Here is a 23,396-nt window from a genome sequence, read left to right on the forward strand (position 1 = left end):
AAGAAAAGAAAAAAAAAAAAGGGGGGGAAAAGAAAGAAAGGAAAGCAGGCAGACACACACAAAGACCAGAAAATGGACAAGAAGGAGAGAAGGTACATCAGTCCAAAGAGCTGCTGATAAGGAAAGATCAGGAAACCAACCTGCAGCCGTACTTCAAACGTTTGTAGAAAACCAAAGGAACCGCAGTAGTTTATAGAGTTTATTGCATTATACATGCGAACAGAACATGCACAAGAAGGACATATTGCTGCTGAACGACTACTATTCCACATATGCACCACAAGAAAATGTCTACAATGGAGAAGAATGAAATATTCCATTTTACGAAGGACAATCTCTAAGTTCATTTGCGAGGATAGTTACATTATAATGTGCTTCTCTTTCCTCCCGCCCCCAAAGTTTTTCCCCCCTTTTTCTTAAAGTATTGAATGTACTCAAAATGTTATGGCCCGTGTAACAGCCCCACATAAATACCATTTTGTTAGTAAAAACATGAAAAAGTCACATTGCTTGGATGTTCGACAGTTCCAATAAGTTAAGACCAAATGATAATATTCAATAATAGTTACCCTGCATTACGATGAGAACAAAAATAAATTACACGTGCTAGGTTTTATATATACTCGTCATAGTAATACATATTCACTTGCAGCGCTAAAAGAAGTACGAAGAGTCACATTCTACCAGAAAAAAAAAAAAAAGGAAAAAAAAAAAAAAAGGAAAATGACGGGTTCTGCCAGAGTCTCTCCTGCATTTAGCAACTGGTGGTGCTGTGCCCATTTCTCACTGTTTCCACCCCCAGGATTAGGCTTTAAGAGAAGGTCAGATTAGCGGTCAGTTCTCGGATTCGGTTCTCCCTGCTCATCTTCTTGAGCTTCATTCTGCGGTTTTGAAACCAAATCTTGACCTGCCTGTCAGTGAGGTTTACGCTCTTACTGATCTCTAGGCGGCGCTCTCGAGTGAGATACATATTGAATAAGAACTCTTTCTCTAATTCCAGTGTTTGGTGCTTAGTGTAAGGACACCTCTTCTTTCTGCCACTCTTTGCAGTTAGCCAATTGCTTGTTGGAGTATCAGACTTGATTTCCTCTATCAAAATCAAAGGAGAAGAAGAAGAAAAAAAAAAAATCAAAACTCCCTCCGTCTGTTAGAGTGTACCCTTGGCCATGAACCCTCCTCCGCGGGGCCGGCAGACCGGGGGGCTGCGGGGCCGAGGCCCCGGCGGGGCGAGGCGCGGGCAGGGCGCGGGGCTCTGCAGGGCCGGGGGGTCCCCAAACCCCAGCCCCCGGCCCCGTCGCCGGCCCCGAGACTCCGGGCGGCCCGGGAGGGGCTCGCTCAAGTTCGTGGCTGGCGCCCGGCCCCCCCGCAGCCCGCCGGGCACCCTCTGGCGCCTGCAACCCGCCCGAGGCTGGCTCGGCCGGCTCCGCGCTGGCCGGAGAGATGCCCCGCTTGCAGGAGAGCCCCGTAGCCTGCTCCTCTGCAGCCTCCCCACAACCCACAGCTCAGCTGCACACGCACACCTAGCATCAGACATGGACGTTTCCCCAGCCGAAATGATGCACGTGAAACCAACACCCTCCACCTCGGGTTTCTTTTCTCTCTCATTTTTTTTTTCCCCATTTTCCTTTTCGATTTGATTTTATTTTTTCACCAGAAAGGAATCCGCCCCACATCAACCTAGACCTGGGCCGTTAGCTGTAATTCATATAATGAGAATCTCCATGCACACGTAGGGTAGAAATCGACCTAGGTTGCAAAGTACATTTTTATAAGGAAAAAAAATCCCGGTTTTGGATTCCTCGACACATGCCGTTCGAAACGAAGGCTTTATTGCACCTCTAAGGAGAAAATAAAATTAGATAAACACCACCTTTAGCTTTCGTACGCCTTTCGAAATAACGTTGCACTTTTTGGAGAGAAACCCAAGGTTATCTAAAGCACCACGTTCAAACCTTGCACGTTTTGATCAGGCAGGCAGCGGGCTGCTGCTTGCATTGTGCATTTGTTTCCAACTTCACCCAGCTTGGTAGCACCTATTCCTCACCTATTTTAATAGGATCGTAATTAACTTTAAATGCAATCAAAGAGCAGGCAGGCTCAGTGAAAACAAACAAACAAACAAGAAATCAGCGAAATATTACGAGAGAAAAGTTGAGCTGGTCGTATTTTACAACCTCCAGACCTGCTATTTTAAAGGTATTTGGCTGATTTTGGCTGCTGCAGTGCAGTAAGGAGCACCCAGAGATATTCCCCGCATCACAGAGCCGGTCTGCATGCACAAGAGAGGCAGGTCTCTAAAGCAGAGCTTTGGACCCTTTTGTGTAGCATTTTTTATTTTTATTTATTTTTTTGCCTGCCAAAATCTTCAGAGGCACAGCACCTGCAGCCCGATACTTCTTACCATTAAATGTGCTGGCTGTGATGCTCGTTAGTATATCAGAGCGTGCTTTAGGGTGCTGGCGTGTTGGAGTTACACCACGGTACGGTTTAAACTCGGTAATACAGACCTTTACTCTCCTTCTCCTGGACTTCTGGGCTGGACACGGAGCCTTCGGGCAGGCAGCTCCTCTCGTCTTGCAACGTGGACTTGGGCTCGGGACTTTCCACTTGAGAGACTTTAGCTGCGCTGTCTTGGTTGTTCGGGTTTTCATTCATTTTCTTTTCCATCTGAAGTTGAGAAGATATCTGCGGTTTGGAGCTGCCGCGAGGGTTTAACTGTAACATTACAGTTGAACTCGTTTCGGGGCTATTATTGTACTCTTGGGTTTTCCCAGTGGCGTAGGTCTGGCTCAGTCTAAAATATCCTGGGACGGGAACCTCGGGGTTCTCAATGGGGCATGATTCAGACACCAGCCTCTGGTAGGAAGGGACGTCTGAAGAAATGAGTTTGGTTCTCTTATCGGAATACATGCAGCAATTGCTTTCTTCTTTAATATTTGTAGTGAAGGAACAAGTGGGGACCTGCTGTGTAACAGGTTGCTCTATTCGACAAGATCTGTTCGGGTCTGTCCAACTGTCTACTTGAGGTATATAAGGATGTACATTCATACCCATATTTTGGTGATTAACTTCTCTTTTAGCCAGAGACGGTAGGAGTCCACAGGTTTGCATCCCATAAGTCCCAATGTCTGTGCTAGGTGGCATATACATGCTGGCGCTGTTGGAGTAGAAACTGTCACTCCTGCACGCACTGATGAGAGAGTCTACTAAAAAAGTATTAGCGGCAGGAGAGCTGTTGGGGAAGGACATTTTGGGCAGGAATTTGAGGAAGAGAGCCTGTGTCCCTTGCAGGCTGACATCTCGAGGAAAACATTCCCGGGGAAGCGCCGATGCCTCCGCGCGACCACATGACAGCCGGGCCAATGGCAGCGCCCGCCGCCCCGCGCCCCGCCGCCCCGCCGCTGACGCGCCCCGCCGCGCCGCCCCGCCGCGCCCCGCCGCGGTCAACAGCGACCCCTAGGCCGCCGCCGCGGCACCGCACCGCCCGCACCGCGCCGCGCAGCCCCGCGCAGCCCCGCGCAGCCCCGCACCGCACCGCGCGGCCGGCCCCGGCTCCCCCCCGGCCCCCCTGCCGCTCCCCCGGCCGGCAAAAGCCCGCTGCCTCCCCTCGCGGATCCTGTAAAAGCCGTGCGTGCTGCCTGACGAGCGCGAGGTACAAGAGGTTGCGGGATTTATTGGTGCGTATTAGGGAGAGGCAGGGGCGATCAATAAAAGCCCTCATCTGCATTCCCGGGCTACTTGGTAATTTTCTTGCTTCTGGAGGTTTTTAAAGAGTTATACCCGCTGTTGCCACGCACGGGAAGATGTTTTATTAACAAATCAATCGAGACTTTGTAAAGGATAAGATTAATAGTTAAGATTTAGCATAATGGCGTTCGCGTTATGAATTATTGAAAATTATACCATTGATTTTTCTCCTCGCTACTAACCAGGAAGGTCAATTTTTGTTTTAACACAAATCGTCAAATATTAAAAGCTATACTTTTGTCATAAGTCGAGTTTTATAGTTACAATACATTCCTAAAATTATATTACAATGCTTTCTCACTACGGCTTGTGGAAAAAAAAAAAAAAAACAAAAAAAAAAACATATATACATATATACATTTTTTTCACTTGCCCGGGAAACTGAAAGCACCATAAGATAATTTCTCCTTCTGTAGTATTGCTCATCAAAAAATACGTATATATACATATATATATATATACAGAAACTCATGCCCCTACTGCAACTGATCGAGTAACTTTTTTTTTCTTTCTTTTTTCTTTTTTCGAATGACGAGTGATGAGTGCAGCTGGAATATTAAAAAAATAAATAAATTAAAAAAAAAAAATACCGAGGGCACCAGTAAATGCCTACATGGCAAATTAGATGTTTGCATCCCAATACTTTAAACGCGTTTTAGTGTCCCCCCACATCGTACCCATATTTACACCCGAACCTGTTACATTTTAAATAGTGATGGCAAAGGGCATTTATTATTATTTTTTTTTCATTTTCTTTCTTTCTTTCTTTCTTTCTTTCTTTCTTTCTTTCTTTCTTTCTTTGCTTCTGACTGGCTGGCTGGCTTTTAACAGTTCTCAATCTGGAGTATTTCTTATCTGGGACTAATGTTGTCAAGGACTCTTATCCACACAAAGTGAACTTGTTGATAATTTTTGTTTCGGATGCATCTGGCTGTTTATTTTGGGCCTTTCTAACATCAAAACACCCTTTCAGATCCCAAGGAGCAAGCAGCACGTGAAAGGATTTTTAACATTTCAAATGCGTCTTTCACACAGCTCAAAACATGCCTTTTCCAGCAACGTGGGCTTGAATTTTCTCCTGTTTCCTGGCATTTGACTGTTTTGCACTTTACCGTACACTTTACATTGCTGGAAACAATAACCCTATTTAAAATTTCGCTGTGGCAATGAGACAGACCTTTTAAAACCTTATCGCAGCTGTTCAAATACAACATCATTGTCAGGTTAAGAGCCAGTGTCTTTTATAGCTCCAGTCTCCAGCTTCTGTGTTGCCGGAGAGTTTAAATATTACCTCCATAATATTCGCTGCTTTCCAGATTTTTTGCAGCATCCCCTGCGCCTGGCGCAGCCCTCTGCCCTCTCCGGGCACGCTCCACCGGCACCGAGGGTTCAGCAGGGAAAGGGGTATTTCCAAAATCTCGACATTTAAGATCATTATCAGAGCCATTGCTAAGATTTGCCTGAGCTGGGAAAGAAGCTGCAGAGGAGCCCACGACGCTCCCTCTGAGCACTGCATTCCCCCCCTTGCTTTCTAGCAATTTCCTCTTTTTAAACAACAGCCCGGACAACCCACAGAGTTTAAAGAAACAAAATACTATTTTCCTTGACGCAGTTTAAGACTTGACTGTTAAATCTAATCAGGAATTTTATGCCCATCAAATGGGTCTTTCATAACCTTTATTTACACTTTAAGAAAAGAAGGTCCCAGAAATATCCCAACTGAAGTATTAGCCCAGAGGTTTGCAGTGGATTTTGCCCAACAGTAAAGTTCAAACAATAACCCAACGCTTAACTGCTTGCCACACCAGCCTCGCCTGAGCTCAAGGAGCTCGCTCCTTGGCTTCTGGTCAGACATGAGGTCTCTTTGATTTTTTTTAATTGCAAATATGAATTTCTTGCATGTCACTACACGGAAACTCCGAGGATGGCTGTGATGATAATGAGTTAAATATCGTATTCAGGACTGGTAAACAGCTCTGTAAGACCCCTTGCTCACGATAAATCATGAGGGATTTTTCTTTTTTGAAAAACGGGCAGCAATTTTTTATTGAAAATGAACAGTAGGAAAGTTTAAGTTTGATGTAAATAGAAGTTGAATAAACATGCAAGAGTCACTGGGGAACTGGAGACTTAGGCTCTGGGCATTTAATGTCACTCTTGTTTTAAATCATATTAAAATGGAATCAAGTAATTAACATTAATAAATAAATCAATATTGTGCAATAAATGAGATATACAGTCTACATTAATATAAAGGTTTTGCTCTCAGAGCCCCATATTTTTCCGAATGAGGGAAGGAAAAAAAAAAAACACAACCCAACCAATGGGTCCATGCAGATGTAAATTACTGTTTGTAATAAAGCATAGGTGGACATTACAGTTTTCTCCTCTAGCAAATGTCAGGGCTAAAAACTTGAGGTTTCCAGACGTGCCAGTGGGGTTTAATTTTCACTGCCTTATCTTCCTAATCCTTATTACTTGTGATATGATATTTTTTTCTCGACAGTGCTGACGATCCTCATACTTGCAATTTGCTGTGTTTGTGTCTCATTATAGGAGGGGGATGGGAGAGAGGTACGCAAGGGGCTAGATATTTTGCAGATGCTTTCAGTAACAAAGGTATCACGATAAATATCTTATTTTAAAAATAGGCTGGAACCCGGGAAGCTTTTAATAAAATTGCTTTCATTTACTCGATTTCAGCATTTTATTTAGGGTGACTTTTAACGCGCGGACTGTATATTTTATACCACGCTGTTATATTGCAGGGAGATTGAAGAATAGCTTTTATTTAAAAGAAAAAAAAAATGGCTACAACATTGTGACCTTTCTTCTTTTAATAAAGCAACTGTCACGTTGCCCAGATTTCTATGTGCCATATTTTCATAGAAAGAGTCGACGTCTCGGCTGAGGGCTCAGATTCCCTGGATTTTTTTTCGACCGGGGGGGGGGGGGGGAGAGAGAGGAACATACTGATGACATTATCCCTTTTCCTAAATAGAAAAGCTTATAAAATAAACAAGATACCTCGCTGCCCATTTCTTCAGAGGTGTTATTTCTGCTGTGGGGAGCGCACGGTAGCACTGTCTGTACTCGCAGCTTCGCCCCCAGCCTCAGCCCTTCCTCTGCTGTCTTTCCATATTTCTGTGCACACAGAAGCACAGCCCCGAGTTATAAGATTTTAGCGGGGAGGCTGCTCGGCGGTTCTGCCCTCAGCTCCGGCATCTGAGCTACACGTTTATCTTCCGGCAGATTTCTGCCGAATTAGAAATTCTGTCAGAAAATAAGCAAACGCCCTATTCGATCTCCTAAAAGGACAAGCTCAAAGACATTTGGAAATAGCCCCCAGCCTTTTCTTTCGAAAAGAATAAAACAGAGAAATGAGGGGGGGGGGGAAATACAAAAGATAGACTCTCACGGAATCATCACACTAACACGATGATTGAAAAAAAAAAAAAGAAGAAGAAGAAAGAAAGAAAGAAAGAAAGAAAATAAAAAAGAACAAAGCGGCATTCCCATAGTCAAGATGTTGTGTTTTTTCGGTTGTTGTTTCTTGGCTTTTTCTTTCTGTGTGTGTGTGTTTTTTCCATTAACAACAAACACATCCTGGCTCCAATCACTCGTTTACATTCTCTGAGATCGGCCTCACTGTAATTGCGAGGGGCTAAAGCATCCCGCAGAAGCCTCAAGGCTTTGGGGCTGGTGTGGGCTCTCACAAGAAGCACTCTAATGCCAGCAAAAACAAACAAGAAAACTTTGCTAAATCTTTCCCTTCCGAAATAGGTATCGCCACCGAGAGACCAGGGCATTTTACTCCGGGCTCTGGGTCCGGTTAAAAGGGGCTACCTTTGGCGTCAAAGAATCCATGGATTTTAGTTTGCACAATGCCATTTTAACATTTTATCACAGACGGAAAGGCTATTTCTAGGAAACTGTTAACAATGAACTTCTAAAAAAAAAAAAAAAAAAAAAAAAAAAAAACCCAGCGGTCAAAGTGCCAACAAATGCTTTCACGAGAGATGGGGCTTTGAAAATGCGGAATATGGCTGAGCCAAGGCGAAATAGATTTCGATGAACTCTGCAAAAAAAAAAGCAGAAGGAAGCGAAGCCCTTTCTTCCGTGAGATTCTGTGGAAAAGTGTGCATTGGAGGACAAAAAAGAAAACACAAAACCAGAAAAACGGAACATACTCGGTCGCTGGAAAACGTCCAGGGAATTCATAAGCTTCACTTTAATTTTCTAATCTCTAGTTTCATTTTAATAGATCTCCGTAGTGTTTTTAAGGAGAGGGATTTCAATCAGCAAAGCCTTGGCAAGGTGATGTTCGGATATTAAAAATATCTTCGCTTTAGTCTCTCTGTCTCTCTTTAAAAAAATAAGCACTCTCAGCATCTAATGTTAATCTCGCGTTTAAGTAAAATACGTTTTTAAAATTATGCTTTCTGTGCCGATAGGTTTATTTAAGAAAAGCCTTGAGTGAGAATTGAAAGATAAACTGTGGAAACGCCTGTTTTTTATATTATTTTTGTTCTACCCGCGTTAAGGCTGTCCTTAAAGGAGTAAATAGTTTTTCGTTCTAGGGAACGAATTCTGAATATCTTTTTTTTTTTTTTTTTTTCTTAAAATTATGTGATTTTTTTTAAAGCTCGGATGCATTATAAAAGATTACGACCAAAAAAATTCTTTTAAAGTGGCATATTTCTCGAACACGTCACGGTTATGGGTTATTTGTTTAATAAATCTTTTTGATGCTTTATTTTCTCATTTGGAAGGCCCTGAAATCTTATCGTTACTTATATATTAGATATTTTATTAGCAGTGGAATTATTATTAGGAGCAAAATATCCTTGAACATCAGGGCTGCTGTGCGCATTACAGCACATGAGCGCGCCCTCCTGTGGCATTTGGTGGCGAAGCAACAGGGAATTTCTCCTCACCCCAATTTGCTTTCAGTCGTGTTTTTTTTTCCCTTTATTTTTCAATAGAAACTTAAAACTGCTATAATTGAGCATTTATGCAAGATTAATGCTGGGGCGTTTAGGTTTCCGCGGCCCTCTTTTGCGGTATCTGGGCATTTTAAAGGGATAATAGTCCTCTAAGATAGAATGTTAAAGCACTGCAGGGAACAGAAAATCAGAAGAGTCGTTCTCGCCCTGTGGATTAAGACTCGGGAGAGACGCGAGAATTTTGCTATAAGGTCAGGCGAAATGAAATTCCCCGCGACTAGCAGCATTTCCAATGTATGGGTTTTGCGGGGAAACGCGCATCTGGAGAAAAGCTGCCGAAATACCATCCTTCTCCCCAGATTACGAAGCGTTCCTTACAACCCCCCGCATTTTATTCGGAGCGACAAAAGCATTTTTTCTTTAGGGCTAAAAGGGGAGATTTGGGGCGAGTTCCCGGGGCACGGAAGAGAAAGGAGAGGGAAGCGGGGAGTCCGCTGGCGGGAACGGGAGCCGGGTTTGCTCCCGGCACGCCGCGGAGATGCTCACCTCGACCCAGCTGGGATTTTCTTTGCGTTATGATGCATTTGCTAATATGGCCATCTATGCGGTACTCAGCGTGTGTGTGGTTGTGCGTGTGTGTGAGAGAGAGGGAGGGAGACAGAGAGAGAGTGGGTGGTGGTTGAAAATAACAGAGGAACCTTAAGGCGCCTAATTATTCAGAAAGGTTAAAGGTGATGACCTTGACATTTTGGAAGTTCAAAGGCATACACTTATGTTTTTCTTGCTAAAGGGTTTTAAAAAATTTTTCTAGCCATGCCTCCCTCCGCTCCCATTTCTCCATTTTTTAATTCTGGGGCCGTTCGTCACTAATTTGCCTAGTTTTGCCTTCGCTGAAAGCAAGCGTAGCGCGAGCCGCTCCGTCCTATTCAAAAACGCCAAATTCTTTCCCCGCTCCTCGCCTTTATTGCACATTGCGGAAATCTCTTTTTCACCCACCAGAAGGTGTATAATATAACCCAATTAAGCTGTTTAGAACCTCGGGTTTTATGGTGTTGTCTAGACAGTTCAAGGTTTTGTAAACAGCCCAGCCAGGTCACGCAGCATAAAGCGGAGGGGACCTCCGCCGGATCCCTGCCCGCCGGAGGACGCAGGGCCGCCCGCCGCGCCCGCGGGAGCGGAGCGGGAGTTACGCGGCTGCGGAGCGGGTGCGGAGCGGGTGCGGAGCGGCCGCGCCCGGCCAGCCCCACTCTCCTCACGCCCCGCCGAGAAATCATATTTTAGAGATCCTCCCCTCTGTCTCCAAACTTTTTTTTTTTTTTTTCCCTCCCCACAAGTGCCAATTGTTTATAGCTCCCTCTTGTCTCAACCGCTCTGAGCCCTCGTTCTGGCTTACCCTTCACTAGCAAGTAAACAGTCATTGGCCTTCGGGATTCTGGGCTTGTTGGGAGCCTGACCAGTTAAAAAGCCTTTTTCGTTGTTTATAGTAATTGTAGCACCATCAGAAGTGATGGTCTGCAGACAGCCATGTTTGCTCTGCCTCACACTGAGGGGGGAACAGCGAAGGTTACACATATCTACAAAGGGAGAGTTACAGCTCTAAGCTATTATTTATTTTAAAATGCATTTAAAATAACCCGGCTTGGCTTCCTCCCGTTATTATTTAACTGAACTTGGCTCTAGCCCGGGAAACGCTAGGATTCTTTGGAGATGGAAATCCATACAGTGCACGGAAGTTATAACCTTAACTTTACTAGAAACCATTTATTCACATGAAAAAGACAGTGGCCCATGCTTTTGGATGACAATAGAAACATATATATATATATTTTATATATAGCGAACGTACATTTACCATCTCTTAAATAAACCGCATTCACTTAAAGGGAGGAAACTGTTATCCTAGCTCAAAAGCAACAACATGGCCCCCCCGAACTCAATTAATTGTAAGCAAAAACTACCAGACACACTGCAGGTCCATTGCTGGTACTGTGGGAGAGGAAAACAAGCACCTTTGGCGAGAAACACTCGAGAATGGACAGTTGGATTTACCCTAGTTTCCCCTTATCAGGAATCTGCTGCGCCAAGCCCCGAAATCTCCAGTGGCCATTCAGTGTGGGGAGCTGCACGTGAAAATGAAACTTTGAGTTCCGCAGGGTGGATGTGTCATGTAAACCAATTTACTTTTGCATTCAGATGGCAGGTCAGAGAGACTGATATATTCATTTTTTATCCTTCTTTCTTCCTTTTCTCTTTCTCTCTCGATTTTTATTATTTTTTATTTTCTTTTTCTTTATCCTTCTCTTTCCTTTTTTTTTTTTTTTTTTTTTTTTTTTTTTTTTTCCTTTCAAAACAAGGGATTTCCAGTGAAATATTGGAGTCGATCTCTGTTCAGTTTCTTTTCTTTCATCCTTCGATTCTGGAACCAGATTTTAACTTGTCGGTCAGTGAGGTTGAGCATTCTGGACAACTGCAGTCTCTTCTCTTTGTTTATGTACACGTTGAAGAAAAACTCACGTTCCAGTTCTCTTATCTGATATTTGGTATAGGGGCACCTCTTTTTCCTTGATCGCTGAGGAATCGCTGAAAATCAAGAGAGAAGAAACTGAGTTATGCTGCTGCTACGAACGCACTCAGATGGGAAGAGATCAGAGACTTTGACAATATCCCATCGCCTGGAAAGCAGCCCTCCAGCAGTTCAGAAAATATTCCTGGGGCTTTTACTCTCCGTGTGCCTTAGCGAAAAAGCGAATATTTCCCAACTTCTCCTTAAAAGAGAGCACTTCGAGCAATACAGAGAGATATTTAAATGGGCTGGAAATATTCCAAGTTTCTCAAACTCCTCTCCCCCTACCCCCCCTCACCAAACAAACGAAGATCTCAGGCTCTAAAACGAAGGCAGCTCCGAGCACTACCTGTGAAACCTCCCTGTGTCCCCCCTCCCTCCGCCACATCAACAATTTAATAACAATTAATATCCTCTTCCAAGAATACCTTAAGCCCACCTAAATTGGTTTCCTATCGTAAACACGCTTTACAACGGTAAAGGAAATCTTATAGGATATATAAAATCCTTTGGATGCTTATAAAATTGCACATAAAATGCGGCTTGACAAAGTGTTGGCCTTGTACTCTTGCCCCCAATTTACTACTGATACCTACCTGAACTGTTGCTCTTCTCTGCAACAGCCTCACCAGAAGGGGAATCGGCGCTGTTTGCTGTTGTCACTTTCTTTTCTTGGCTGGAAGGTGTTTTACTGCAAGTGCTGTTCTGGGGCTTCAAGTCGCCCTTGTCCGCGTCCCCCTCGCCCTCGGAGTGCTGCTGGTACGGGGGTCCGGGGGCTGTCTCGTAAAACTGGTCGAAGCCTTGCGGCAGGATGCCGTTCCTCCCCACCGAGCTGTAGAAGTTGGAGGCAGCAGGAGACGGTCCATGGTGGCTGCACACGGGGTCCGTTTTGAATAACATTTCCGTCCTCCTGTTCGCAGGCTGCAGAAAGTCTCTGTGCATCACCTCTTCAGCTGAGTAATAAGGAGCATAACTGCCCCTATACTGCCATTTGCTGCGCTCTAATCCGTATTCCCTGAATGCTACTTCGCGCACAGGTTGGACATGAGGTAAATTAGAAGAATAAGGAAAAGTCATTTGACAGGAAGACGATTGCGACAAAAAAGAGGGTTTCGTCGAGAAATCTGAGGGTGAGACGTAATAAGCGCACCCTGGCAGATACATATTGGATGCGCTGTGACTGCAATCGTCAAACTCGGTCATGTCTTCCTTTTTGCGATTGCAAGCAACCAGGAGGCTTCAATGCATTGAACAAGATCCATCTATTGCACAAGAGGGTTTGGACAGGATCAACTAAGAAAAAATCCCCACCGTGTGCTGACGTGCAATTCATCTTGATTGATTCTAGTGGTAATTATGTCACGTGACGCAATGTAGAAATGTCCTTATATCTATATCAGCCCTTCGGAAAGGCTCCTAAGAGCTCTCCAAAGAGCCCTCCCAGCACGGAGGGATGAGCGGAGCGGGTGGGCGCGCACCCTCGCCTTTTCCCCCCGTTTCCCCAGCAGGCGAGGAGGTGCCTGGGGGTGCCGCGAGTGCCCGTTCACCTGGGGCCGCGCCGCCCGGGCACCCGCCGCGGGGCCCCGCGGCGCGCCCCCGCCGCATCGCCGCCGGGGGAGGCGGGCGCGGAGCGAGGGGGGCTCCGTCGGGGAAGGTGCCCCGCGGGGAGCGGGCTCCCAGCTCCCCGGGCTCCGTGGCGTGGCCGCTCCCCGATGGCAGGAGCGGTGTCCGCCGGTCGCTGCTCGGCGGATGGGGAGCGGGCGGTGGTTCACTCGGGAGAGCCAAGTCCCAGTTACACGCCCTAGCACGCGAGGGAGGCTGCCCGCTCGGCTCCAGCAATCCACAGTTGGCACCGAAATCCGTTCCGAAATTCAAAGCACGAGTCCCGATCACCTCGTTTTCCCTCGCTCAAGCCCAAACACCGTGCGCTTGTACAAGGGCGCCAGAGACAAACTGCAATGAGAAATAGGCAAACGGAACATCTCTCAGCAGCGGATTTTATGAAAGGCAGGCACTTTCGGGCTCTTCTGGAAAGAAAAGGGCTAGGGCAGGAAAAGAAGTCCACCAAGCACGGTTTCCTTGGGAAGCAGAGCAGCGCACAAAGTGACCTCTGTTCCCGTGCCTCCAACTCCCACCCAAACGTTCACTTTCATTGGAAGGGAAAAGCAGGGTTGGGAGCAGGCGACACGCACAGCACCCGCCAGCCCCACAGCCGCCCTGCCCTCGAGGGCTCATTTTTGCCAATTTTCTTTTTTTCTCTCCTTGAAATATTATTTTACATAGCCGATCACAAACAGGGTCACAAAGGCTGAAAAGGGAAGAGAATGAATAATATGCGCCAGCAATAGCCTTATGCTCGAGCAATCCCTCATTCCAGAAACGTTTGCCAGCTCTCTATGGGAATGCCTTTTTCCGCCACTCTACAGCATAGCCCGAGTGGCCCCGCCATATGCCGCTCTCCAAATTAACCCGAAATCCGGCCGAGCTCTGCACGCCAAGCAGGGTCGCCCCCTGCCACCCAGGCGCTCTCCGGGCGCTCTCTCCAGACATCAGGCCCCGGGTGGCTTCCCCAAAGGCGGCCACCACCCAGCGAGCAGAGAGCCCGGCAGGTACAGAACCGGCCCCCAAGCACCGGGGGCGACCAGGGGCAGGCCAGGGGGCTCTGCGAAGCGCCGCTGCGGGCGTCGGGCTCGGCCAGCCGCAGGCTGCGCGCCCCGCGGCCCCGCCGTGCCAGGCGCCTCCTGCGCGCCCCCGGCTCCGCGCTGCGGAGAGGCTCCGGGGGCGGGAGCCCCCCAGCCCGGGCTGCGCCCCGCAGCCTGCCCCAAGCCCCTCCCGCCTCCCCCGGACCCCCAAAGCGGGACAGGGCTGCCCCGGGGGCTTCTGCCCCGCAGCCCCGCGTGCCCTCCCGAAAAGCGAAAGACCCAAGCCGGGCAGATAACATGAAGCTCAGTCCTTTTTCCCTATCTCTCCCTTTCTTTTTCTTTTATCTGTACCGTATCGTATTTTTTTATCATTTAATTTTATTTTTTTTCGCTGCCTTGGTGCCTCTCTCTCAAACCGCCTCAAACGCCGCAAATCGCTGCCAGCAGATAAACTCCCGCAAGGTATCACTAGAAACCAAGGCACAAATCCAACATTTCCTCCCTTCATCGGTAACTTTCGAGCCTTCTCGATTTTGCTACAACACATGAACAACCTCTTAAAAATGATGCCTGCGCAGTTAAAATGGCTCCTGTGTCACTTACCACCCTGAGCTTGTAGCAGAGAAGGGCAGGGATCCGTTTGGATTGTGCCCCAAGGTTTCTGATCGCCAAGCTCATCAGGAGAGATGGCTCTGGGAACCTATGAAGCCTCATTTTCTTTATCGTTCAAACAACTAATTACATCTTAGCCAGAATCCTTCACCTTCCTTTCGATGCAGCAAGCCCAGCATCAATTAAATTTTGGCGCAGGAACCAACCGGTTTCAACTAATTCAAGTTCAAAGACATGGCGACGATTTGTTAATACGAAAACAGCCCTTTTAGGAAACAGACCCTTAAAAAGCGATCTAATTTGTGGAATTGGAGTCCAATATCGCAGCAGAGACCCCGCTGCAATAAGGCAGACATGGGGGTCCCCGCCTGCCCAGAGTATTTTCGCCCTGGGGTCGGTTCCCAGCCCGGCTCTGAGCATTACGTTCCCCCCCTTTTTTCGCCTTGCTCAGATTAAATAGCATCGACACACAAATGCTCATCATGTACACAGTCAGGCGCATACTTTACCGTTAGGCGTCTTGAAACATCTGCAACCGTTGCCTGGAATTACCAAGTATTCTGGTCCAAGTGACATTTCCAAAAGCCCTCCGTGGAAATTCAGACGACTTGCATAACGTTCAGGTTTAAAAATATACCCGGTCCGGCTGGAGAAGATGCGGTATTTTTGTGCCACCCAAGATAAGACACTAACTTGACCTTAACTTTGTTATGGCGCCCCTAGTATCTGGAGAACGTGAACAGACACTGTCTGGCAGCTCTCGTAAAAACTGACTGGAGAAGAGATTCTGAGTCATTTCATTTATTGCCACTACAGTTCTGCAAGAAAGCTTTTCCTCCCTGCCAAACTTTAATTATTTATGCTCTTTTAGGAAGCACAAAGGCATCCAGAGCCATTTCGAACAATCCGAGTTGCGTTTGCAGCCTTATCAAACTCGCCGCAATGGAGAGCTCCCCTCGGAAGGGCTTTATCACGTTTAGGCTGCGGTCGGAATGCGAAGATGTTTATGTTGGAGTAAATAAAGGGACGGACGGTCGCCTGCATGCTGCGGAGGGACGCACGCATGGGCGCAGCCAGCGGGTGCCCGCTGCTCACCCCCGCACCGCAGCCACCTGGGGGTTAGGGGGGGCGGATTTCGGCGGAAAGACGCCCAAAATTCCCCGCCCGGGGGGTTTGGGGTGCGCACGCTGCGGCGGGGCGCATCTCCTGCAGGCGCAGCCGGGGTGCCGCGCCCGGCGGCGGGCACGCGTGTGCACACATGTGCCCGGGGCGGCTGGCGAGGAGGGGGGCGCGCACGGCCCCGCGTGTGCGTGCCCTGCCACACGCGTGCTTGCCTCCCCGCATGCCCGGCACGACTGTCGTCGCCCGCAGCTTGGGATGAGCGGCTGAGACCTGCAGTGTGCGTGCACGCCCGCAGCCGTGCACCGTCTCCTCCCGCGAATGCGTGGCGTTGCTGTGCGGCCCCGCAAACGCGCCCGTCTGGGGGTGCGCGCACACGGGGGCTGTGCCATACGTGGAGCAGTGCACATACAGGCACGTACACAGACACACAATACACGTACTTGTGCATCACATCGCGTTTCAGGTCCCATCTCCTCTGTTTTGTAACCTGTTTTCTCCTTTCGAGGGCGATTTAGACTAGCAGCTTTGCGTGAAGCTATCGTCGTGGAATCGGATGCGTTTAATAAACAATACATGGCATTTCACATCTTTTCACCCCAGGTTCCTCTTCAAATTTCACAGCACACGTGTAATAAAGGACATGGTTGCACTGGGGCGGGTTGGGACGGGGAAGGACGGCGTACAGAGTCCATTTCTCAAGGATAGCAGCGGACTCAACGGCACCCCAGGAGGGAACAAGCAAGGGGGCCGTATCTGCTTTGCGCTCGTCTCCTGCCTCACATCCTTGGGGTTGCCTCCAGATTTCTTAATTAGGGGGACGCCACCCAATGAAGAGCCGTTCATTGTCCGCAATGCGCCAGCTCCCCGCGCAGGGGGTGGACGCCTCGAAGCTTTCGAGGGCCGACGGGGCGGCGGCCGGCCCTGCGGGGCGAGGCGTGCCCGGGGTGTGCTGCCTCATGCCCGGGGTGCGCTGCCCTGAGCCCCCGACCCGCAGCCACCCCGGGGACGCCCCGGGCGCTCGTGGTCCCTGCGGAGGGCGAGAAAGGCGCCTCCAAGTTGGTCTGGTTCGCCTTCTCCCTCCCGAAACGCCACCCCAGCGTTACCTTCGGGGCTCTCTGGAAAGCTCTCGGGAAGATGGCTGCGGTGCTGCCCTCCCTGCCATCCGGCATTTACCTCCAACCCAGCCGGACCACTGTGCCCTTAGGAACAGTGCTCGCACGCAGAGGACCGGGTAGGAGCAAAGTTCAAATATGCCTCCTTTATGAAATAATGAGTTTATTGCCTCCAGGAAGGCAGTAGTCCTGAATAAATAGGTAGCTTCTTTGTGCCGTTCCTTGTGACTATTTAGCCTTACTGCATACGCCCCGCACAACCATATCTGAGCCTATTTTATACACCAGAAAACAAGGCAGGCTCCGCCAGCGTAATTATTATTACTGCTGGGAGAGGCAGCCCGAGGTTTCGCGTGTGGAAACGCCTCTTCATTAGAAACAGATTTACGTGGAAATTGCGGCCAAAAGATGGTTTGATCTGGAGCTAAAATTCCCTGAGATTTTTTGTCTTTTCTGAAATGTCAGATCGGAGCAGTATCTTGCATTTTCCCTGTCTCGGCAGCTCCGGCCAGCCCCAGTGCTGTGGTGCTGGAGAGGCTGAAGGCTGCAGGCACCGAAAGCCTGTCAGCAAGATGCGGGGAAAATCGATTTCATTCCCGTCCTAAAACAATAATCAGACGGCTTGGGCAATGCTCCCAGCCCCTCTGGTTGGGTTTCTCCTCTGAGGTTTATAACTGGACACACACAAGAAAAAAAAAAAAAAAAAAAAAAAAAAAAAAAAAAGCGAAAGCTTTCCCCCTTTCCCTCATAAAAACCTCTGCGGAAATGGCCATGGGGACAGACTCAGAAAAATAATCAAACCCACAGAAACCTCCGGGCTCGCCCCTCTCCTTCTCCTGCAGCACCCCGGGGTGGGAGGGAGTCCTGCCCGGCCCCAGCCCTGACCCCGGCCCGCAGCGGCCTCGGCACCGCCCGCTCCCCCCCTCCCGTTTGCCCGGGGCCGCGCCTGGACAAGGCCAAAGTCAGCGGCGCTGGAAGGGCAGGGCCCGGCCCGGCCACCTGGGGCGGCCACCGGCGAAGGCCGCTGCGGCTGCGGGCCGCGGCCAGGTTCCCCCGGGGCCGGGCGGCTGCGGGAAGGGGGCGGCGGCGGCCCCGCGCCCGGCCCCGGCGGAGAGCGGCGACCCCCCGGCGGGCAACGGGGGCCCCGCTCCGGCCGTGCCGCCGGCCCCCGTCGAGGCCGAGCCGTCGGGGCGGGCGGCGGCGGAGCGGAGCGCGGGGCGCGGGGCCAGTCCCGCAGCAGCGGAGCGGGCGCGCAAATTCCGCTCAGGCTTTGCGCGGGAATCACGTGCCCTCCGTCTGCGGCTGGGCGGGGGGGCGAAGAAGGAATATCTCTCTATATATATGTATATTAAAAGGTTTATTTGGTAACCACTTTCTCCGATCTGTGCTCGAACAGGTTATTCCAAACCACAAAACAAGCAAGCGCCGCATGCTCGCCTTCAGAAGCAGGGAACACATGAAGGGACCAGCCAGGATTTACATAGCTGACGTCTTTACTAGGCATTATTCCTTTATTTTATTTTATTTTTTTCTGCAAAATGATGTTTACATACAGTTAAACGACATCGATCTTAGTTTAGCACCGCTCATTCTCCAGGGAAAGGGAGGGTAAGAAGCAGGAGAAAATCTATATAAAAGGAGAAAGAAAGGTAAAAGCTGATAATACAGGTTTCCGTGCTGGGCTGGCTTGTTTTCTTCATTTTGGCTAAGAACTCAGCATTTGCCAATTTACACAGGGATCCTACGCGCTTGGAGATTTTGGTTTAAATGGTAAAAAAAAAAAAAATCAAACAAACACAAAACCAAAATCACACTTCCCGCATTTCAGCCGCGAATATACTCTACTCTAGGGGTGAACACTCCAGGCATAAGTTCATGCAGGACCGGGCGGACTCTGGTCTAGTACATAGAAAGCGCCTGCTCACGCATTACTACTCTTTTCTTTTTCATTCTTCGGTTCTGAAACCAAATTTTAACTTGCTGATCACTTAAATTCAGTCTGTTTGATAGTTCTTTCCTCTTCTGTCGGTTAATAAACTCATTGAGGAGAAACTCGTTTTCCAATTCAGCAATTTGTTGTTTTGTGTAAGGTTTCCGTTTCTTTCTTGATCTCCCCTGGGTGGGGCACCAAGGCAAACCTACAACAAACACGTCGATAATTTAGTGGATCATGTCTGTGTATTAAAGAGAATATGCAAAAAGCGGCAAGATAACAGGGCAAAACTAGGTCGGTAAAATCTGGCAAAGCACATCTGACAGCACAATTCCTATCTAGCTCCGAGTCAGATTAAGCGATTACCATTCCGAATGGCTTACGGGGGGGTTACAAAACAATTACAGGCATCTCTTAGAAAGCACGTATCGCTAGGTCGCCTCTAACTAAAGCGAGATATTTAAGGCATACCATCCTGCACTGAAGGTCGGAGGCATGACTGGACTGCTGCGGGCTGAACTGTCAGGTTCAAGTTGACCGAATTCTTGATGTCCTCCTTTAGGCTGGAAGTGCAGGAGTTCACTTCAAAAAGAGTAGCCGAGCCATGCAAACTTCTCTGCAGGCTCGAGTGGTCATACTTTACGGGCTTTAAGTTGGCTGCGTGAGTAATAGTTGGGTCATTTGCGAAAGATTGCCTCTGCCTGCATCTTTCCTCTTGTTTGGAGGTCGCATCATGGGCGTAATATTTATTGTTTTCTTCCAGGCACTCTTTGTTGCTGTTGGAGTTGATGTTGATTGGAACAGAGCCGGGGAGGTAAGGCTGCGCCGCGCCGCTGAACGCGTGGCTCTGCGGCTGGGCTGCGCACGAACTTGAGCAAGTCCACGGGATCGAGCTTCTGGGGTAGGAAATGGTGGGCAGAGCCGCCAATTGACTGCCATTAGCCCGCAAATTAGGAAAATAAAAGGAATCTGGAGATTGCAAATTCAAGAGAGAACCAACGTAGCCAGATCTGTAGAGACTGCGATCACACATTTCCAACAAAGGACTTCAGCTGTTCTTACAGCAGTATTTAGTTACAACAGGGAATAAGCGGAAAGCCTGAAACGATTGGACGAAACTTTGCAGACAGGTTCTTCAAAGCCGGTAATTTCAGCACCGCCTCCAGCCACCGAGCCACGGCGTCCCCCCCTCTTTTTTTTTTTTCCCCCTTTTTCCCCCCCTTTTAAAAAGTCTTATGATAACACTCGAAATATGAAAATACCGGACTTGCAAGGGGGAGGGGAAAACAAGCTCTCCGCTTCTATAAAAGTGCCTGGGACCGGCTGGCAAAGCTACAGCGCTAGCGGAAAGATGAGGGGGAACCAAACATTTGCCAAGGCGCAGCGGAGACCCGGGGGCTCCGGGCGCGGCCCCGAGCCGCTCAGCCCAGCGCACCGGCCACAGCCGCCGTGCGAGAGCCGCGGAGCGCCGGGGACCGGGGCGGGGATGCCCGGTAACCGGGCAGCCGGCGGGCTGCGAGCAGCGAGCCGCGGCTCCTTCCGTCGGGGGCAAGGAGCTGCGGCGGTCCCGGGCACATGCAAGTGCCTGTGCCCCCGAGTACACCTTGTGCGCGGAGCGCGTAGTTTATCCCTTTTATATCCGCGTTTCTTTTAACTGCCGGCAACATGATATGCATCTGCATATGCTTGCAATTAACATCTTAATTGATCGGATATTACCGGGATTGTCATTCTGGTGCACTAATGACTAGTGGTCTCGGAGGTTTTCCTAGCGCGTCTGCCCTTTTTACCCCTTCTACATTTAATCCTCACTCCAAAGCTAGACGAGTTTTCAAGCAACGCTTCTAAAACTGGGGCTCGTTTAATTTTTTAAACAAACAAGAATAACAATATCAGCGACACGGAATTACTAGAGCAGAACGCCGAGGCTATAAATAAATAAATAAAATCTAAAGGCTGCAAGGAAGAAAACACCCGCTCTACTCTGCAGCGGAGGGGACGTGAGTGCTGCGGGGGGCAAAGGAGAGACAGCCTCAGCTCAGTACCTCGCTGCCATCTCCTAAGTCGCATCTCATGATTTGTTCTCCCCCAAGAAGAAAATTGCTCTTTACGGTCAGCTGTTTGGGGGGGATATATATAACATAATATATCTCACATTTCTGAGAGCTTAGACAAGAGCCCACTATAACGTTATCCCCCTTATTTTTCTCCTAGCTCCGGAGTACAAACAAAACCGTGTCTGAAAGCATCCTCCCGGGAGGTAGTTCGTGTCCTTTCCGAGCCGTGCGGGGGGCAGGCAGTTCCCTTCCCCGGCGACAAGCCGAGGAGCCGTGCGCTCCCCCCGCGCCGCGTCGTTCCCCGCAGAAGCCGGGGACGCCTCCGGCAGAAGCGGCCGGCCAGAGCCCGGTCGAGGCGCTCGGGATCCGCGGGAGGCTTTGAAGGCCCGGCCGGGCAGTGCTGGCCTCGGCCTCCTCTCCGACTGCATCCCCAGTCCGAGCGAGCAGACCCCCGGTGCTCGGCCTTCGTCACTTTCATTACCTCGCTTAAAAACTCGAACCTAGTTAACAGGTAGGGTTAATTTTCCCCGTTATTGTCCTGTTAATCATAGTTTTAATCTCGGTTTTATTTCTACGCCGAGATCAGAGACGCTGCTCCGCTTGACATTTTCCTAATCAAATTCATCTCTTTGTTTAATGGGAAATTGAGGTAAATTCTGCGGTAATTTCATTGTCCTGAAAGAAATCTTTAAATGATTGCCCTCCTCTAGGCCACACAGGACCACACAAGCATCGCTGGAGGATATTACTGACCACTGCCTTTAATTTTTATTGTTTGAATTATGTCTCGGAAGACAGAAGGAACATTTTGTGTTCAAAGACTGTATTTTTGCCCGCAATAAACACGAGGAATGGATGTGAGTTCCCAGTTACCGGAAAGAAAGGTGACACTTTAAACTAACTTTTATGAGGTTAGAGAAAACAGAGCTTTCAATTAATGCTCATCTGTAATTGCTAATTAATGCTGCGAGAAATATGAAAAGCAAAATCTCGAGTAGCTGGAGACACAGCTGAGGAAAGCCAAGTTTACGTTTAAGCCTGTAGGGAAAAGACCTAACAAAAACATCTTGTTTCACGGGAGATTTGCTGCCGCCGCGATGCAGATAGCCTCGGATGGACTTTTGCGATTTTATTTTATTTTTTTATTTTTTCCAGACACAGCCGGCTTCTGGTTTGGAGGGCGGCGTTTTAATGCAGCGGGTGTCCCCCTGTCTGTGTCTGTACAGGAAATATCACTGCTGAGGAACAGAGCGACCCGGAGCTCTGCTTTCACACGCTTCTTTTCGCTCCTTTTTTTTTTTTTTTTTTTTTTTTAATAGGCAATGGGATCGGCCTCGACATCAGAGCTGACCACACCGTAATCTCGCTGGCGTAGTCCCCCGGCGGAAAGATGCGGGCTGCTCTGCATGTGACCGCGCAGCCTCCCGTTCCCATCCATCACTCGCAATCACGGCTGCCTCGGCCAGCCCGGGGCTCCCCCGCCTATGCCAGGGGTTGTCCAGGAGATGGCAGGATTGCCTCAAACATGGCTCGGAAATCTCGCTGCCTGACAGCGCCGCGGCTCAATGGCAGCCCCGGCCGCCCTGCAGTGCATCATCAGCGTGCCACCGCGCATCTGCAGCCGACTTTCTCAAGGTGCCTGCCGAAGCCAGGAGCTCTGCCCCGCAGCCGAACCGCCTCGCCCCCTCCTCGCAGCCCCAGCTGGGGGAGGGGGAGGCAGCCCCGGGAACCGACCCCCGCCGCCCCGGCAGCTCGACGAGCGGCGCTGGCCTCGCTGTCCTCCCGGCCTCTTTCTCAGTGTTTCCGCACGTTGTTCCAAGAGGAGCAGGAGGCTCCTCTCCATCTGGTAGCGATTTGCCAGCCCGCCCGGGTTTCCTCCTGCCCTGGGAAAGGGGGTCTCGGACGTGGCACGGCTGCGCCTGATGGGAGGCCGGGCAGCGGCCGGGGAGGGAAGGGAGGCACCGGCGGGGCCCAGCCGGGAAAGTCGGCGGGTGAAAACTCCTCGGGATTAATGGGGCCGAAGTATGTGTGCTGGGGGAGGTGCCGGGAGGGAGGAAAATAAGAATTTAGGGAATCTTTCTCCTGCGGATAAAACAAGGCTGCACCACCACAGCGGGCTCTCAGGCACCGGCGCGACGCGGTCCCGGTCCCGGCTTCCCGGCATCGCACAGAAAGCACCGTTTGTGAAAGAACCGAGTGGGAAATCCTCCGGGTCCGGTCGGAGAAAAGAAACCCCTCAAAAGCCGAGAATGTGCGAGCGGAAGAGAAGGGGGAAGGAAGAGGGCGGAGGCGGCGGGAGATAGCTCCCCGGTGGATGCAGCCGGCTGCCGAGCGGCCAGAGAGCAGCGGCCGCGGAGCTCCGCCGGGAGCACGGCGAGGGCCGGATCCGGCCCCGGGGGGCACAGGAAAGGCGCCGGGCAGCGGCGATCCCCGCACAGGGCAGGCAGAGCCAGGCCGAGGGGGGAGAGGAGAGAGGCAGGGGAGAAGCTGCCCCCCGGCTCCTTTCCCCGCGTACTTCTCGCCAGCAGCATTTCTTCCTCAAAATTACTTTTCCCGGCGAAAAGGCCCACTCGGAACGCCTTTCCCTCCTTCAATGAGACACTCATCCTTTCCTCCTCTCCTCTCCGAAGGGCCCTAAGTAGATCCCACGCAAGCCTGGAGC

General features: G+C 49.7%; 3 protein-coding genes across 3 annotated transcripts; all 3 read right to left on the reverse strand.

The window, feature by feature from the left end:
• Positions 1-717: 717 nt before the first annotated feature.
• On the reverse strand, positions 718-3,279 carry HOXD10 (homeobox D10). The gene is made up of 2 exons (XM_084523696.1): positions 2,508-3,279; positions 718-1,089 (listed from the first exon to the last, which is right to left on the reverse strand). Exons 1-2 carry the CDS (start codon positions 3,247-3,249, stop codon positions 812-814), a joined length of 1,020 nt encoding a protein of 339 aa, XP_084379822.1. The 5' UTR covers positions 3,250-3,279; the 3' UTR covers positions 718-811.
• A 7,143-nt stretch (positions 3,280-10,422) lies between these two features.
• Positions 10,423-12,608, reverse strand: HOXD11 (homeobox D11). Its single transcript, XM_084524690.1, has 2 exons — positions 11,853-12,608; positions 10,423-11,273 (listed from the first exon to the last, which is right to left on the reverse strand). The coding sequence occupies exons 1-2, from the start codon at positions 12,457-12,459 to the stop codon at positions 11,038-11,040; spliced, it is 843 nt and encodes a 280-aa protein (XP_084380816.1). The 5' UTR covers positions 12,460-12,608; the 3' UTR covers positions 10,423-11,037.
• Positions 12,609-18,643: 6,035 nt separating this feature from the next.
• HOXD12 (homeobox D12) lies at positions 18,644-19,710 on the reverse strand (the record flags this gene model as incomplete). Its single annotated transcript, XM_084524076.1, has 2 exons — positions 18,644-18,882; positions 19,149-19,710. 2 exons carry the CDS (start codon positions 19,708-19,710, stop codon positions 18,644-18,646), a joined length of 801 nt encoding a protein of 266 aa, XP_084380202.1.
• Between the last annotated feature and the right edge of the window lie 3,686 nt (positions 19,711-23,396).

Source organism: Aythya ferina (assembly GCF_964211825.1).
Source record: "Aythya ferina genome assembly, chromosome: 6".
NCBI classification, from domain to species: domain Eukaryota; kingdom Metazoa; phylum Chordata; class Aves; order Anseriformes; family Anatidae; genus Aythya; species Aythya ferina.